Source organism: Halictus rubicundus, chromosome 7 (assembly GCF_050948215.1).
Source record: "Halictus rubicundus isolate RS-2024b chromosome 7, iyHalRubi1_principal, whole genome shotgun sequence".
NCBI classification, from domain to species: domain Eukaryota; kingdom Metazoa; phylum Arthropoda; class Insecta; order Hymenoptera; family Halictidae; genus Halictus; species Halictus rubicundus.
In genome coordinates, this window is record NC_135155.1 from 15,557,074 (window position 1) to 15,572,362 (window position 15,289).

Here is a 15,289-nt window from a genome sequence, read left to right on the forward strand (position 1 = left end):
ATGTATATATATACATATACATGTATATATTATATATATGTGTATATATATTATATATATATATATATATATTATATAAGAATGTGATATGAAATAAATAAATACCAAATATAATCAGAATTTTTAATAATGAACTTAACAATATACAAATTTCATATAACAATAGTAATTGAAAAAATTAGTTTGGAAAGTATTTTTTTATTATTTGTGATAATTTATATTAATGTTACTAGATAATATCAATAGGAAATAAATGCAATACTAATTAGTGTAATGATTAATAGCGCAATATATTATCTACTTCTGTTGTATTGAAGAAGAATATTGAAGAAAAATATACATATATATTACGAAACTGCGAATCTTTATGCAGATTGCAAATGTTCTGCGTTAATTATTAAAAAAATAGAGGTTTAATACAAATTAATTTTATCTTTTAATCATTTTAGTAGATTGCGATTAATATTACTACATCTTTAAATTCATTTTACTATAGTGTATGTCACCTACCAATTTTGTGATAAATGCATAAAAATTCGCAGCCTACATATTGCTAATACAGTAGACATAACACATTTTTAAGAAGTGAGCGCTCTAAATAATTTTTTTAAACGATACAGCTTGATTATTGTCCTATAGTGATATGATATGAAGATCTTAATGAATAAAAATGCTAAGATTCATTGTATAAAGAAATATACTTCTGTTATCAATAAGAATATCATTGAATATTTTTTATCAAACGTGTATTCGAAGAATAGTTTAAAAGGGAAGTCAAAATTTTGAGTCAACTATGTACTTGTACGTTGTATGTACATACTTTTATGTTTTATAGAAATTTGTCAAATAAATTTCCATCCCTAAACACCCTGCCCTTAAAGCGTTCGTTTCTGCACTATTCCATATAGTACCCATGAACAAAGAATAGCATAGTATCGCAGTCAGAAAAGCACGAATGGCATTGAGCCCAATGCTCACAGATACAGACTCAATAGTGCAATCAAGTCCCATAGACCAGATTACTGGAACTATTAATATACCAGCAAATACTAAATACCAAATGCGTTGTCGGCGAACACTTTTTAATGACGATTCACATATACTTATAGCTCCTTTCAATAAATCTTTAACGTCTACATTCATTGGCTCAGACTGACCTGAAAAAGTAATATTAATAAGCATTAAATATTTCGCCGAACCTGCAGACCAGCTACCTATTACTCGATTTCGATGATTTTTGGATATTAAAACAATGGTTTAATGCATTACTTCACTTATTATCTTACCAGGGTTAATACTTAGAGTAGCCATAATAGCCTCATGATCGGAGTAACTGAAGTCTTTCTGAGGTACTCGTATTGGGAAAGGATGATGAAAGTCTTTTACTTCTACCTATAAGTAATACATTGTTGGTAATATTAAACGGTACTTAATAATTCGAATATGATAACTGTAAAAATCACTTAACATACTTTATAAAATTTTGAGCCCAAATATAAAATATGATCTATACGCTTTCCATCTGGGAATGTCCTAGCGATTTTAGAACTAGTATAACTGTTATTGGCACACATATTCGTCCCTAAATTATTTGAAACACTTGAGCAAACATCAGTTAAACCGGCAACACCACAAATGATTTTATAAGCTAAATCTTGTGGCTCTGTATTGAGATCACCTGCCAATATCACAGAATCAGCCCCACCGCAAGTCATTCTAACAAACTGGGCAGTATCGAATGCTTGTAAAACTCTGTGTGCAAGATATTCGTCGTTACTACTATATTCTGCATGCAACTAAAACATCCAATACATTAAATATATTTTTAAAGAACACACAAAAACCAGAAAAATTTTAGTAGTTGCTCTTACATGTGTAGTATAAAGATTAACATTCATATCATGAATTTTAAGCCTGCAAAGTCCGACACCCTTTCCACCAAACCAATCTCCATGATGTATTTTATGCACATACCCATTTAGAGGCCACTTATGAAACATTACATCTTCGATGGGATACTTTGATAAGACACAAATCCCTGATCCAAGCACGCCACTAGATGTACAATTAAAACGATTTTAACGTAAACATAATTAATGTTACAACTTAATGTAAATATCCTGTTTAAATTTCTTTAGTGTCGTATTATTTAAAAATTATATTTTCAGCATACTAATGACATAAATACCTATAAAAATAATGCGAATAAGGCAGTTGTTCTTCTGTCTTGGCTTTAATCATCTTAAAATCATTAACAGACCATACTTCTTGTAGACAAATAATGTCATAGTTCTCGGTGGAAAATTTCTCAGCAATTGCTTGTATACGGCCTGCCCTGTCCTTCGAAACATATGGTATACCCCTATAATAGATAACATATATAAAATGATAAGAGAGTACAAAAATACATGTACATCAATAAACTCTGAATACAAATGATTACAAAGTAATTATTTACCAACAATTCAAAGTTAAAATGTTTATAATTATTTTGTCCGACATTTTTCATATGTACTTTAGCCAGGTATATACATTTAACATGTACTATTTTGTACAGCTCTAATATGTATTCGTATTTGTTAATACAAATTATTTTATATTTTTTTTTCGAGGTTCACTACCACTACAAATTTTTCATCTAAACTTCTCAATGGTATTGTTGAAATTCAATTTGTTCTGCTACGAATTCGACATGAAAAGTTTTTGAATAGTTCAATTGTTGACGAATTGTGACATACTGAGTGATACTGAGTGTCAGACGTGGACTAGTATGCAGAATTCTAAACCAGAGAGGAAACTTTCATTAAAATATTTCACAATCGTGCCCCCAACTTTGATAACCTTGAAGCACTACTTAAAGATTAAAACCGTCAGAATATAATATCATAGAAAACTGCGTATTTCAGAAATAAGAATAATTTTCTGAATTGAATGTTATTAAAAAACATTGTTTTCATACCTAAATACCAAAAACTATATAACTGTATGTTGACTTTTTTAGAATAGATGAATATTACAAAATTTCAAGTAACTAATAAACAAACAAAAATGAGATAGATAAATTGGAAAGACTTTGGAAAGAAATCATAAAATCAAAAAATTAATCATAATGAAATTTACGGAAAGTGTTATTATTTCTATTATTTCTTCTCTGCATACACACTTGAATGCGGAGTTTGGTTACAGAAAAATATCGGAGTTTCGCTTTCGTACAATAATTTTCTCCGTGGCAGAGTTTAAATAGTGTTCATGGACACACATTTTGTTCTTTTGTACTAGCATATCACAAATAATGACACAACTGCACTGTGAACATTGTCTATCGCATATCAATTAATCATTTGCAACAGAGACATTATTTTAGCTTAATACAATATACTGCACGTTATGCATTGCATTTTACATGGAATTTAAAACACTTAAATGCATAAATTAGAATATCAAAAATATACTTATTTATGATTACAATTTCTGTATAGCAAAAATATTTTTATCATATTTTTCGATAAAAATATAAAAAAAGAATTACTCAAGTCATGTCATGTTTGCCGCATTAGATGTTTAAAAAATAAACATTTCGATTACATTTATCGACTTCTGACGTCGCATTGATAATCAAAATGTGTCCTCTTTGAAAGTCGATGGTGCATATATTATAAAAGTCATAATTTTGTAATACAAATTATTGGATTAGAATAATTATCCTCTGATATAATATTCTATTTCTTAAAAAATTCGAAAATTTTTTAGTAATCGCAGTATATTTAGTTAATTGTCGTGTGCAATGTATATATACTACTGACAAGTACAGATATAGTTTCCAAGTGTTAACTAAATTAGTCATCGGGAGGTAACATAAGTCATTTTAAATGAAAATTGTTTAACGAAGGACGTGGGAACTAAGCAGAATGCGGAATATGTATTTACTTATATGTATCACATATATACATATACATTCAAACAAGGACACATTACAGTAGTAGTATATGAAACTGTTGTATGCAAGGCTTGAGTATTGTTGATAGGATAATCATCCTATGTTTTCTAGTGGGAGGGTGGAGTATTAGATTTTCAATTCTATAGATTCGTAGCACAGTTCGACATTGTGTCAAAATGTGTTAATTATATTGTGCATTTATTATAAATTATTTCGTTTTCCTGTAGAACAGTATCAGTTTCTAGTATACTTAAGTTACTAGACACTGTAACCTCTTTAGAGGTAAGTAACGTTACGAATGATTATTATTTTATACCGTTTTTTATATTCGATCACCGAGGGTCTATAATTACTCGTTTCTCTATAAAAATTTCACGTTCGTGAATGTATATAGATAATTTTAAAAAGTCAATATAACGTCTAATTATATATTTGAATTGATATATAAACGTAAAAATAATAATTGTACTTATGCAGGTTTACTTTTAGACTGAAATGACTACCGATAAAGTAACGTTGGGCGATGCTTTGTCCAATGTTGATGTGCTCGATGAATTTACATTGCCGGACGAACAGCCGTGCATCGAAGCACAACCGTGTTCTGTAGTATATCAAGCCAATTTTGATACTAATTTTGAAGATAGAAATGGTTTTGTTACGGGGATAGCTAAATACATTGAAGAAGCTACAGTTCACGCGAGCTTGGTAAAAATAACAAATTATTTCACACTACAAGTACTATAATACACGATGAATGATGAGTAATAGATTCTAATATATTGATAAATATATTTACTTTAAAGAACGAACTATTGGAAGAAGGATTGAAACATGCTGTTATGTTGTATACATGGCGATGTTGCTCACGTGCAATTCCACAACCGAAATCAAATGAACAACCAAACAGAGTAGAAATTTATGAAAAAACTGTAGAGGTATTAGCACCGGAAGTAAATAAGTTACTTAATTTTATGTATTTTCAAGTGAGTATTCAATCTCCTTCTTATTTTACGCGTATCTTTACATACGTATAAACTCAATATCTCATCATTTTGTAGAGAAAAGCGATCGAAAGGTTCTCTGGGGAAGTGAAACGTTTGTGTCATCATGAAAAAAGGAAAGACTTTGTTTCCGAAGCGTATTTGCTTACATTGGGAAAGTTCATCAATATGTTTGCAGTTTTAGATGAATTGAAGAACATGAAATCTAGTGTGAAAAATGATTATTCCACTTATAGAAGGTAATTGTTATCTCTCTATGTTACCATGTTAGAGAGTCTACTGTTTGATCGTGTTCTTTGATTCCAGAGCTGCTCAATTTCTTAAAGTGATGTCCGATTCCCAAACATTACAGGAGTCGCAAAACTTATCAATGTTTTTAGCCACCCAAAATAAAATTCGCGATACTGTGAAAGAAAATCTGGAGAAAATTGCGGGATACGAAGAGTTACTTGCAGATGTGGTCAACATATGCGTCCATATGTTTGAAACTAAGATGTACTTGACTCCAAATGAGAAACACATGTTGGTAAAGGTCATGGGATTTGGGCTATTTTTGATGGATAGCGAATTGTGCAATATCAATAAATTGGATCAGAAGAAGAAATTAAAATTGGATCGGATTGATAGAATTTTTAAAAATCTGGAAGTGGTACCGCTGTTTGGTGACATGCAAATTGCACCTTTCAATTACATCAAACGTTCGAAACACTTTGATGCATCAAGGTGGCCGTTGTCTGCTTCATCGAACAGTATAAGCCCGCAAGCAGATCTTATGGTACATTTGCCACAGATCCGAGAAGATCATGTGAAATACATTAGCGAATTAGCAAGGTAACGATATATGTATACTGATGGTTTTGTTTAAAAACTTGCAAGAAACGATATTCATTTACAAATCTCGATACAGGTACAGTAACGAAGTGAGTACCACGTACAAAGAATGTGGCAGTGATGTAGAAAATAGAGAAACTGCTGAATTAGCTTTACGTGGATTGCAGTTACTGTCACAATGGACAAGTGTAGTAACAGAACTTTATAGTTGGAAGCTTCTTCATCCTACTGATCACCACATGAACAAGGAATGTCCACAGGAAGCCGAAGAATACGAAAGAGTAAAATAGAATTTACATCAATTATAAATTCTGATAACATCGTGTATATAGATCTATTTCGTTTTGGTAGGCTACACGTTACAACTATACGGACGAAGAAAAGTTTGCTCTAATAGAAGTGATCGCAATGATCAAGGGGTTGCAAGTATTAATGGCGCGCATAGAAACGGTTTTCATTGATGCAATACGTAGAAACATATATGCAGAGCTGCAAGATTTCGTGCAACTTATTTTGCGAGAACCACTACGCAAAGCGATTAAAAATAAAAAGGATCTCATCCGAAGGTTTGTATAATATTGCTTACATACTTTTAATAACTTTATGTATATAGCTGATCCATGAATTAAATTGTTCATTGCTATCTTTCAGTATAATCGTGTCTGTGAGAGAAACTTGCGCAGATTGGCATTTTGGAGTAGAGCCATTAGGAGATCCTGCTTTAAAGGGAAAGAAAGATCCTGACAATGGATTTGGTATTAAGGTACCACGAAGGAATGTTGGTAAGACAATTTACTTTTATAACATCGCCAAGTCTCAATATTTTTTAAAAGAATTTTTTTTTAGGGCCTTCTTCGACTCAGCTTTACATGGTTCGTACTATGCTGGAATCATTAATAGCTGATAAGAGTGGTGGGAAACGTACTCTGAGAAAAGATATTGATGGCCAGTATCTTGTGCAGATCGATCAGTTTCATAAAACTAGTTTTTATTGGAGTTACCTCTTAAATTTTGGCGGTAAATAGAATTAATTACAATTTGTTATAGACCAGAAGTTACAATTAAAGGGGAACGTATTAGATAGACACAAACATTCACCATATAATTATAAATTTTAATTAAATATACTTCTATGTTCTTTTTTTTTGTAGAATCATTGCAAGACTGTTGCGATTTGTCCCAATTATGGTACAGAGAGTTTTATCTAGAGATGACCATGGGACGAAAGATACAGGTAATTGAAAACTCCTTTGGTATTATTTTTTTTTACTCTATGCTCAAAGACATACAAAGATATTTTTAAATGGAAAATGTAAATCGGTGTTTTTACTTCGTTTACCTTGATTTATCTCTGATAAACATAGAAGTAATTTACGCCTTGTATTACTACATGGAAAATACTATCAAAAATAGCGTTTTGTGTGCTTGATTTCATGACTAGAAATGCCAAGTACGTCACCAGCATAATGAAGAGTGCAGCGACTTGATCACCATGGAGAAACGTATCCAGGTACTCTGTTAGACACGAGTGATTGTAGCAACGTTGCTTACGCTTATAACTTACTGCAGTATACAACCATTGATATGGTTTACTGGTTTCATTTCCACTGCATTTGTCCATGTCGCAAATTGCATTTTTGTATAGATAGAATCTATTCTATTCTATTATAGATAGAATGATAATTTCAAAGTGTGGTATTAGTCGTGTTTGAAGTTTATTTTGTCGATAGTTTATGTAAATATTTGTGTTCGTCCTTTGCATCAGCTTCAAGAAAAATATCGAAGAGTATCTTATGAAATAGTTGCACGTTTATAACACAAGCACAAGCAATCGTTTATTTGATTTCAGCTCGTTATTTTCTATGTAGCATGCATTAAGTGATGAAATCAATGTATATTTATGTGATGGTAGCATTCTTGAAGCACATAATATTTCTAACGTTGTACTTTTACGAACGTACAACTGGTTTCTCTAATTATTTTATTAACACTTGGGGTTTGTAATTAGTAGAATCTCATACTGTTCTGCACTAATGCCGAAGTGAATTCTCAACAGCTTCATAGTTTAATGACGCATGTTTCAGTTCCCCATCGAGATGTCTATGCCATGGATATTGACTGATCATATACTGCGAAGCAAAGAACCATCGATGATGGAGTAAGTTTACTTAATATGTGCCGGTGATTCCGACGTGAAAAAACATGAAAATCGAAATTGTTTTTGTTTTCTGGCTTACGCCACTTTCGAAATTACCAGCACATATAATACCTATGTATGTTTATAAATATGTCATTGTACTTACAGATATGTTCTGTATCCACTGGATTTGTACAATGATAGTGCATTATATGCTCTGACAATATTCCGTAAACAATTTCTTTACGACGAAGTGGAAGCTGAAGTGAATTTATGTTTCGATCAATTTGTTTACAAGCTTAGCGAACAAGTTTTCGCTCACTACAAGCAATTAGCCTCGAGTATATTGTTAGACAAAAGGTTCCGTGTAGAGTGTGTCGCTCTCGGAGCATACTTACTTCCATATCCTCGTGCCAACAGATACGAAACATTATTGAAACAAAGACATGTTCAATTGTTGGGAAGGAGCATCGACTTGAATAAGTTGATTACCCAACGTATTAATGCGGACATGCAGAAATCGTTGGATTTAGCAATTAGTAAATTCGAGTCTGGCGATATTACAGGAGTTGTAGTAAGTTGAATGATTTAACATTTCGGATTCAGTCTTGAGTGTAAGTTGAAACGAATGTACAACTGATTTGTGTCGCGTGCTTCAGGAATTAGAAGGACTTCTGCAAGTCAACCGTCTTACGCATAAACTTTTAAGTAAATGGCTTGCACTGGACGAGTACGATGCAATGTTCAGAGAAGCTAATCATAATGTTTTAGCTCCTTACGGACGAATCACGCTTCACGTGTTTTGGGAACTGAATTATGACTTCTTGCCAAATTATTGTTACAATGCAGCAACAAACAGGTATATCACTACGATTAACCTTTCGTACTCGAAGCTGTTTTAACTTCAAAATTAAGACATTTCTTCCGACCTAGAATCAGAGCATCTGAACTTCATTATTATTTCTCGTACTTACAGCACTTAAATTTTTTTAAATTTCTTAGATAAATACAGTAACGTAAAAATGGTTGTAAATAATAGTATGGCAATTTTTAGTGGTTAGATCCACAGTTAAATATTGAAGTGTACGTCTCATACTTGAAATATATTTAACAGGTTCGTAAAATGTCGAGGACTTCAATTTGTACAGCCAGTCCATCGAGATAAGCCACCACAAATGTCGCATCATTATCTTTGGGGCAGTAAACAGTTGAATTTAGCGTACAGCACACAGTATGGACAGTATTGCGGGTTCGTTGGGCCGCAACACTTTCGAACAATGTGCAAGCTCCTCGGTTACCAAGGAATAGCAGTAGTCATGGAAGAGCTTCTAAAGATAGTAAAATCTTTGATTCAAGGGAGCTTACACCAGTTCACCAAGACCCTAATGGAAGCTATGCCAAAAGTTTGCAAGCTTCCTAGATACGATTATGGATCTCCAGGTGTTTTGGGATACTATCATGCTCAATTGAACGACATCGTGCAATATCCTGATGCAAAGACCGAGCTCTTCCATAATTTCCGAGAGTTCGGCAATACGATTTTGTTTTGCCTCTTAATGGAACAAGCCTTGTCGCAAGAAGAAGTTTGTGATTTGTTGCATGCGGCTCCGTTTCAAAATATATTGCCTAGGCCTTACTGCAAAGGTACAATCTCAAATTGAAGAACAGCTCTTTTGCATTTAGCAACTGGTGAACCTGCAGTACAGTTACCTACTCATTTTTTCCTTTGTATGAACGCTAATGTGTTATGGGGAAAGTATCCGAAAATACCGAGATTAGGTAACTGTTCTGTAGGTTCACCTGGCAACAATTCTAACAATTTTATTTTCAGAGGGCGAAAAACCGGAAACTAAACAGAAACGACTTGAAGCTAAGTATGCAGCCTTACAGATCGTCCCGAACGTAGATAAACTAGGTACAGCTAAGGTAAGTGATCAAAAGTTTACATGAGACAATATGTAAAATACTCATCTTGTATATTATACACTATTTGAGAAATCGTTGTTTTTGTAGCAAGCAATGATTGCCAGAGAGGGAGATTTGCTGACTCGAGAACGACTTTGCTGTGGTCTGTCAATATTCGAAGTAGTACTTAGCAGATTGCGTAGTTTCTTGGACGATCCCATCTGGGTTGGTCCTCCGCCGGCGAACGGAGTGATGAACGTTGACGAATGCACAGAGTTCCATAGACTATGGAGCGCGTTACAATTTGTTTATTGCATTCCCGTCGGAGAAACAGAGTTTACCGTTGAGTTAGTAACGCACGTGTACCATTACAATAGAATTGATTACCGTAACAATGGAAACAAACATACAATGTTATCTACCATTGCAGAGAATTATTCGGGGAAGGTTTACATTGGGCTGGATGTGCTATGATAGTATTACTTGGCCAACAAAGACGCTTCGAGGCTCTTGATTTCTGTTACCATATCTTAAGAGTACAACGGGTAGACGGAAAAGACGAAAATGTTAAAGGAATCGTAAGTGTCCTCGTTCGTGTCCTCGTTCGTAAGTAGACTGCGGATTTGATGCGTTTATAAAAAAAAATATAATTAAAAGAATTTAAGAATCATAATATACAGAGTAAGCCTCATAACATAACGACTTCAAATAACTCGTAAATTATTTGTTGTAAGAAAAAAATTTGCAAACAAATGTTGCATGATTTCCAGGGGAACATACAGTGCTGTAACCTGTTTTTTGTTAGTTTGATTTTTTTATCGAGATGTGAGGGTCACCATCAGTGTTTTAAACGGAATGCCCAATATCTTTTCTTGAATTCGGGTGAACCACAAAATTCTGTGTAAAAAAAGTATTATACCATGTAGTTATAGTTATAGAGTTATTTGAAATCGTCATGTTACGAGACTCACCCTCAGTTGACGAAGACAATTTTTATTTCGCATAAAGATTCGCAGTCTATTCATAAGTATATAATTGATCCCGTAACGCTTTGTAGAATACTATAATAAATTGTGTTTCATTGTGTCGTACAGCACCTGAAAAGAATGGTGGACAGAATCCGAAGATTTCAAGTATTAAATTCGCAAATCTTCGCCGTATTAAATAAGTATTTGAAGAGCGGAGATAGTGATGCAACAAGCGTCGAACATGTTCGATGCTTTCCATCGCCCATTCATCCCTCGCTTGCTCATGCGCAGCAGCAACACTATCACACACCAGAATATTTACGTCAAATGAACCATCAGTAAAGCAACTTTACAGACAAGCATATTTGTAATACAATATAATTAAGGCAGAGTCCAACTTTTTATGCAGCTCGTGTTCACGAGCAATAACGTACTGTAATAACGATTTAAAATATTTATTTAAGATTTTTTAAGAATAAATATTGAGCATTTAATATATTGCATTCTATCCTCTCGTTAGTATAAATATATGATAATAAATAATATCGATGCAGTTGTATTTGTCAAGCCAAATTATTTTATTGAAACAACTCAGACCTGTTTTGCTTCGATACAAGATGCATTTTTTTTTTTTTGAAGACGTTGAATATTCTGCTTGTTTGTGTATGGTGTATTACTACATAAAATGCTAGTAATATTTAACATATTAGTAATTAATCGATAAGAACATTCATATATCCAATTAATGTACGATAGTACTTTCATTATTAATCATTTGTTTATGTAGGAATATGAAAATTTATTCGAAGACTTCGGAAAGCCTTCAGCATTAGCATTATCCAGTTTTGTACTAAATTATAAATTTTTATTAAGTGTTGTACATTATCAGTATTATTTATTCTAATTTATATTAGCAAAAATAATTTAAATTTCATAATATATCATGAATTCTTACACTTTGTTTATATATCGTACTATATTCAAATTTTTATGAGTTCATTTTAGGTATAAATTACAAAGTGTATGAAATGCTTGTAATCACGGTAGCAAATACGAAGTGAATTTTCGTCACTATTTAGAGAATCTTTTTTTATAACATTCTTTAGTCAATACCAAGTAAACTTTGATCACTGCTTAAGAAGTAAAAAAATATTGTATAATAAGTAACTTGTAAATTACGAATTGTACAATGCAATGGTTACAAGTGAACGTTCCAAAGCGTGTACTATATAATATTTTTAGAAAGATACACAGAATTATACAACTTTAAGTTTTGTACTCCTTTCTTCCTTATCTTTCTCTTTATTTAATCTATTATATTCCAAAAATGTATATTAAATCTACTAATCTGCTAAGTTAAAGAAAATCAAGTTATTGTTTTCATAGATTGCAAGCTAATATTGCAGGCCCAAATGTCTATCTTAGTATTGTAAACTACCATTACTGACGACTGTCAAGACATATTACCATACCTACAATTGTATTATAAAGTCATAATAACGAAAGTGTGGTGAAAGGATCTTGTACAATTTTCATATGTAATTTTTTAGAATATTTATATTTATACGTAATTTTATTGTCATATTTAAACACGGATAATACAGTGTTCAACTTTCAGTGTAAGTGTATGACAATTAAGCTATCATAGGAATAAAATTGTATATCAAAATATGTTTGCAATATTTTTTGTGAAAAGGGTATTCAGTAACTTGCAGTACGTTTGACTCCTCCTATGTATGATCATATTCAAAATTATAATTTTAATAATAAATATATAATATTTTACATACAATTATTATTTGTGTTTCTATTCTAAAGATCTGCGAAGAAACTTGCCGCGTTATCGACTTTACTACTTGGAAGATTATGTTTCAATTGTTTTTGCTTGCCGCCTTTCACACGGTTAGCAACATCTAATGTTTCGAAGTACTGTACATTCCAGAATTTGATATCATTATTATGCGAGGAAGACGCAATTAAAGTACCATCATTGTTTATATCAATGGCTTCGATGGGGAAATTATGTTGTCCCACAATTCCGAGATTGTTACGTGGAAACAAGCTGGTTGCTCTACACATCGACATATTAATTAGATCATTACTTTATTCAATGAATAAATTATTCTAATTCAAAGTTGTTCATTACCTGAGCACACCATCTTCTCCTCCCGTAATTACTACATTTTCAGTAATTGGAATCATACAATTTATAGCCCTCTTCGTTACACTGGGAAACTCGTCCGAATGGAGCCCAAACTCTCCCCAATTATATATGTACATTTTTCCTTTACTAGACCCCACCAAAATTTTCGTTTCATTTTTAAACAAACCGAGACACGTCAACTCCTCGTCATATTCCTCTGACTGTTAAAATGTTTATTATTAGAAATAGATAGACGAATTATGGTACACTAGTATTCATAAATATGTACCTGAACATGCAATTTCTTTCCTGGTATATTAAATGTAGTGAGAGAACCATCACCACTTCCGCACACTAAGTACTTCCCATCTCTGTTTGTTATAATCGAACTTACATAGTCTTCCATCTTTTTTATTGAAAATACAGGTTCACTTCCTTTTTGTCTAAGATCCCACACTGAAAATATGTATACAGAATTATAATCCAAGATTAGAAATGAAAGCAGATAATATACAATTGTTAATATTTACATTTTACTACTCCATCATCATCGCCAGTTGCAAATATATGTTCTCCAATTACAGTCATAGTATTCACAGGTTCTCTAAGAATATAAATCAATTATTAATGCCAGATTAAATTTCAGAAGTTGAAGCAAGCAGTTTTATACCCACTCATGTGCATTCTCATATAATCTTTTCAGTTTTTCAGTTTCTACATCAGTAAGCATTATAGATAGATCCTTGGCAGTTGAAAACAATGTTGTTCCGTCTTCGTTAAATTCTATATCACGACACGCCTTCAGATGCATCTCTAACGTTGAAACAAGTTCTGTTTCTGTGTTGGTGTACTTATACCTAGCAAGTAAAAGATTTGACTATAGAGAACATTGTTGTATAGTAGTATGAATGTCAAATTAATATAAAATTTACAGGTAAACGTCGCCTACTATGTTAGCCACAGCAATCATATTTGTATTTGGATGAAAGCATATGTCTACTACATGATCCTCCATTTCAATAGAAGGGGGATGGTTTGTCTGTGTATCTTTTGATTTAATTATAGCTTTCACAACTTCATCGTCTTCCTCATCTTCATTTAATGGTACAGGTTCCATGGTTTCACCTTATAATCACAATAGAATTTTTATTAACCGTTTTAATGCCGCACAGCGTGATCATGCTGTTCAGATTTCATGTCTAATAATGCCAAGGCGTTTGGTCGTAAATGATAAAGCTAAAACTACGAAAACAGTTTAGTGAACAGAGTGATCATACTGCTTGGCATTTATCAACATCTAGAAACAAGATAGAGTGACCATGCTGCCTGACACTATTTGACCCCTGTCACTAAAACAGTTCATTTTAGGATGAATAAACAATGATCTAAATGTTAATACATACTTGTGTGGGCATAAATCTCATTGTTATTGGAACTTCCTTTTACATCATCTTCGCCTTCCGATTCGGATTCGTCACTGCTACTGACAGTGTTATCGCTGTCGGTAGATCCTTGTATACTGTCATCACTGTCATGACTATTATCACTATCATGACAGACGTCAGCTAAATCTTCTGTAAATGATCCATCTTAGATTATTTTGACTTACTTTAACGCAATAGTGAAGGAAAGGTATTCAATTAACAAAATTAACTTAATTGTTATTATAACGTACGAGCAGGTTAACGACTAACCAATACAGAATTGTATAAATAAAAATACCAACGTGTTTGGACAGTTTGGTTTTCTGTTAATATAATACTGCAAAGGTATTCTAATTGATGTAACATACCTATTAACTTCCCTTTGTCTAAATGCATGATTGAGATATAGTACGCGTTACACTTTCGAACCTTCTTTACCACGCATTACTATTTACAAACTTCCACAAATTTCTCTTGTACATGTGAAAGAAGTGAAGATAGCAATGAAGAACTATCGATGGTACTATCGATAGTTATCGACAGTTATTTAAAATTGTTTGTTCATCTCCGTGCAATTCTAATTTTTTTACTTGAGAAATGTTGCTAAAGCTGCTTAATAAAAAAGATCATCATTTTGTATTTGTTTAACAAAGAATTCACGAGAAAAGCAGAAACCTAGCTGACGATGTTTTGATCCATATAACTTATATAGACCAGTGTTAAAATAGGTTAAAATCGTACCATGTAAGCCACCTATATGTAATACGACAAACTAAACATTAAAGCTAGTTCATATGAAACTGATCCTCGATATTTGCGAGTCTGCTACAGTTCTAACTCGCCTGTGCTACTGTGCTATAATTGTTTTTTAAATCGCAGCTGGTTGCAATATTAATCCGTCAATAAAAAATATCTTATTTAATTGAACTGAGAAAGTTCTTCT

The 15,289-nt window shown here is 32.5% G+C and overlaps 3 protein-coding genes across 6 annotated transcripts; 1 reads left to right on the top strand and 2 right to left on the bottom strand.

Annotated features, from left to right (window-relative positions):
• Nucleotides 1-109: 109 nt before the first annotated feature.
• On the bottom strand, nt 110-2,745 carry Nsmase (neutral sphingomyelinase). 2 transcript variants are annotated; one of them, XM_076790773.1, is made up of 6 exons: nt 2,463-2,745; nt 2,189-2,362; nt 1,872-2,055; nt 1,473-1,796; nt 1,287-1,392; nt 110-1,157 (listed from the first exon to the last, which is right to left on the bottom strand). In XM_076790773.1, exons 1-6 carry the CDS (start codon nt 2,507-2,509, stop codon nt 823-825), a joined length of 1,170 nt encoding a protein of 389 aa, XP_076646888.1. In that variant the 5' UTR covers nt 2,510-2,745; the 3' UTR covers nt 110-822. The 2 variants fall into 2 exon arrangements, with proteins under 2 accessions (XP_076646888.1, XP_076646889.1); XM_076790774.1 differs by having other exon boundaries at nt 2,459-2,745.
• Nucleotides 2,746-3,629: 884 nt separating this feature from the next.
• On the top strand, nt 3,630-12,049 carry Sra-1 (Cytoplasmic FMR1-interacting protein Sra-1). Of its 3 annotated transcripts, none has more exons than XM_076790770.1 (19): nt 3,630-4,219; nt 4,415-4,642; nt 4,741-4,920; nt 4,996-5,177; nt 5,245-5,769; nt 5,846-6,050; nt 6,121-6,335; nt 6,421-6,551; nt 6,616-6,786; nt 6,921-7,003; nt 7,211-7,279; nt 7,854-7,927; nt 8,075-8,480; nt 8,566-8,765; nt 9,021-9,550; nt 9,738-9,832; nt 9,920-10,158; nt 10,242-10,389; nt 10,906-12,049. In XM_076790770.1, exons 2-19 carry the CDS (start codon nt 4,433-4,435, stop codon nt 11,119-11,121), a joined length of 3,879 nt encoding a protein of 1,292 aa, XP_076646885.1. In that variant the 5' UTR covers nt 3,630-4,219; nt 4,415-4,432; the 3' UTR covers nt 11,122-12,049. The 3 variants fall into 3 exon arrangements, with proteins under 3 accessions (XP_076646885.1, XP_076646884.1, XP_076646886.1); XM_076790769.1 differs by having other exon boundaries at nt 4,427-4,642; XM_076790771.1 differs by lacking the exon at nt 7,211-7,279 and having other exon boundaries at nt 4,427-4,642.
• Nucleotides 12,050-12,512: 463 nt separating this feature from the next.
• Nucleotides 12,513-14,997, bottom strand: LOC143355708 (WD repeat-containing protein 55 homolog). The gene is made up of 8 exons (XM_076790772.1): nt 14,715-14,997; nt 14,326-14,496; nt 13,855-14,047; nt 13,597-13,779; nt 13,453-13,526; nt 13,212-13,378; nt 12,926-13,143; nt 12,513-12,850 (listed from the first exon to the last, which is right to left on the bottom strand). Exons 1-8 carry the CDS (start codon nt 14,740-14,742, stop codon nt 12,592-12,594), a joined length of 1,293 nt encoding a protein of 430 aa, XP_076646887.1. The 5' UTR covers nt 14,743-14,997; the 3' UTR covers nt 12,513-12,591.
• Between the last annotated feature and the right edge of the window lie 292 nt (nt 14,998-15,289).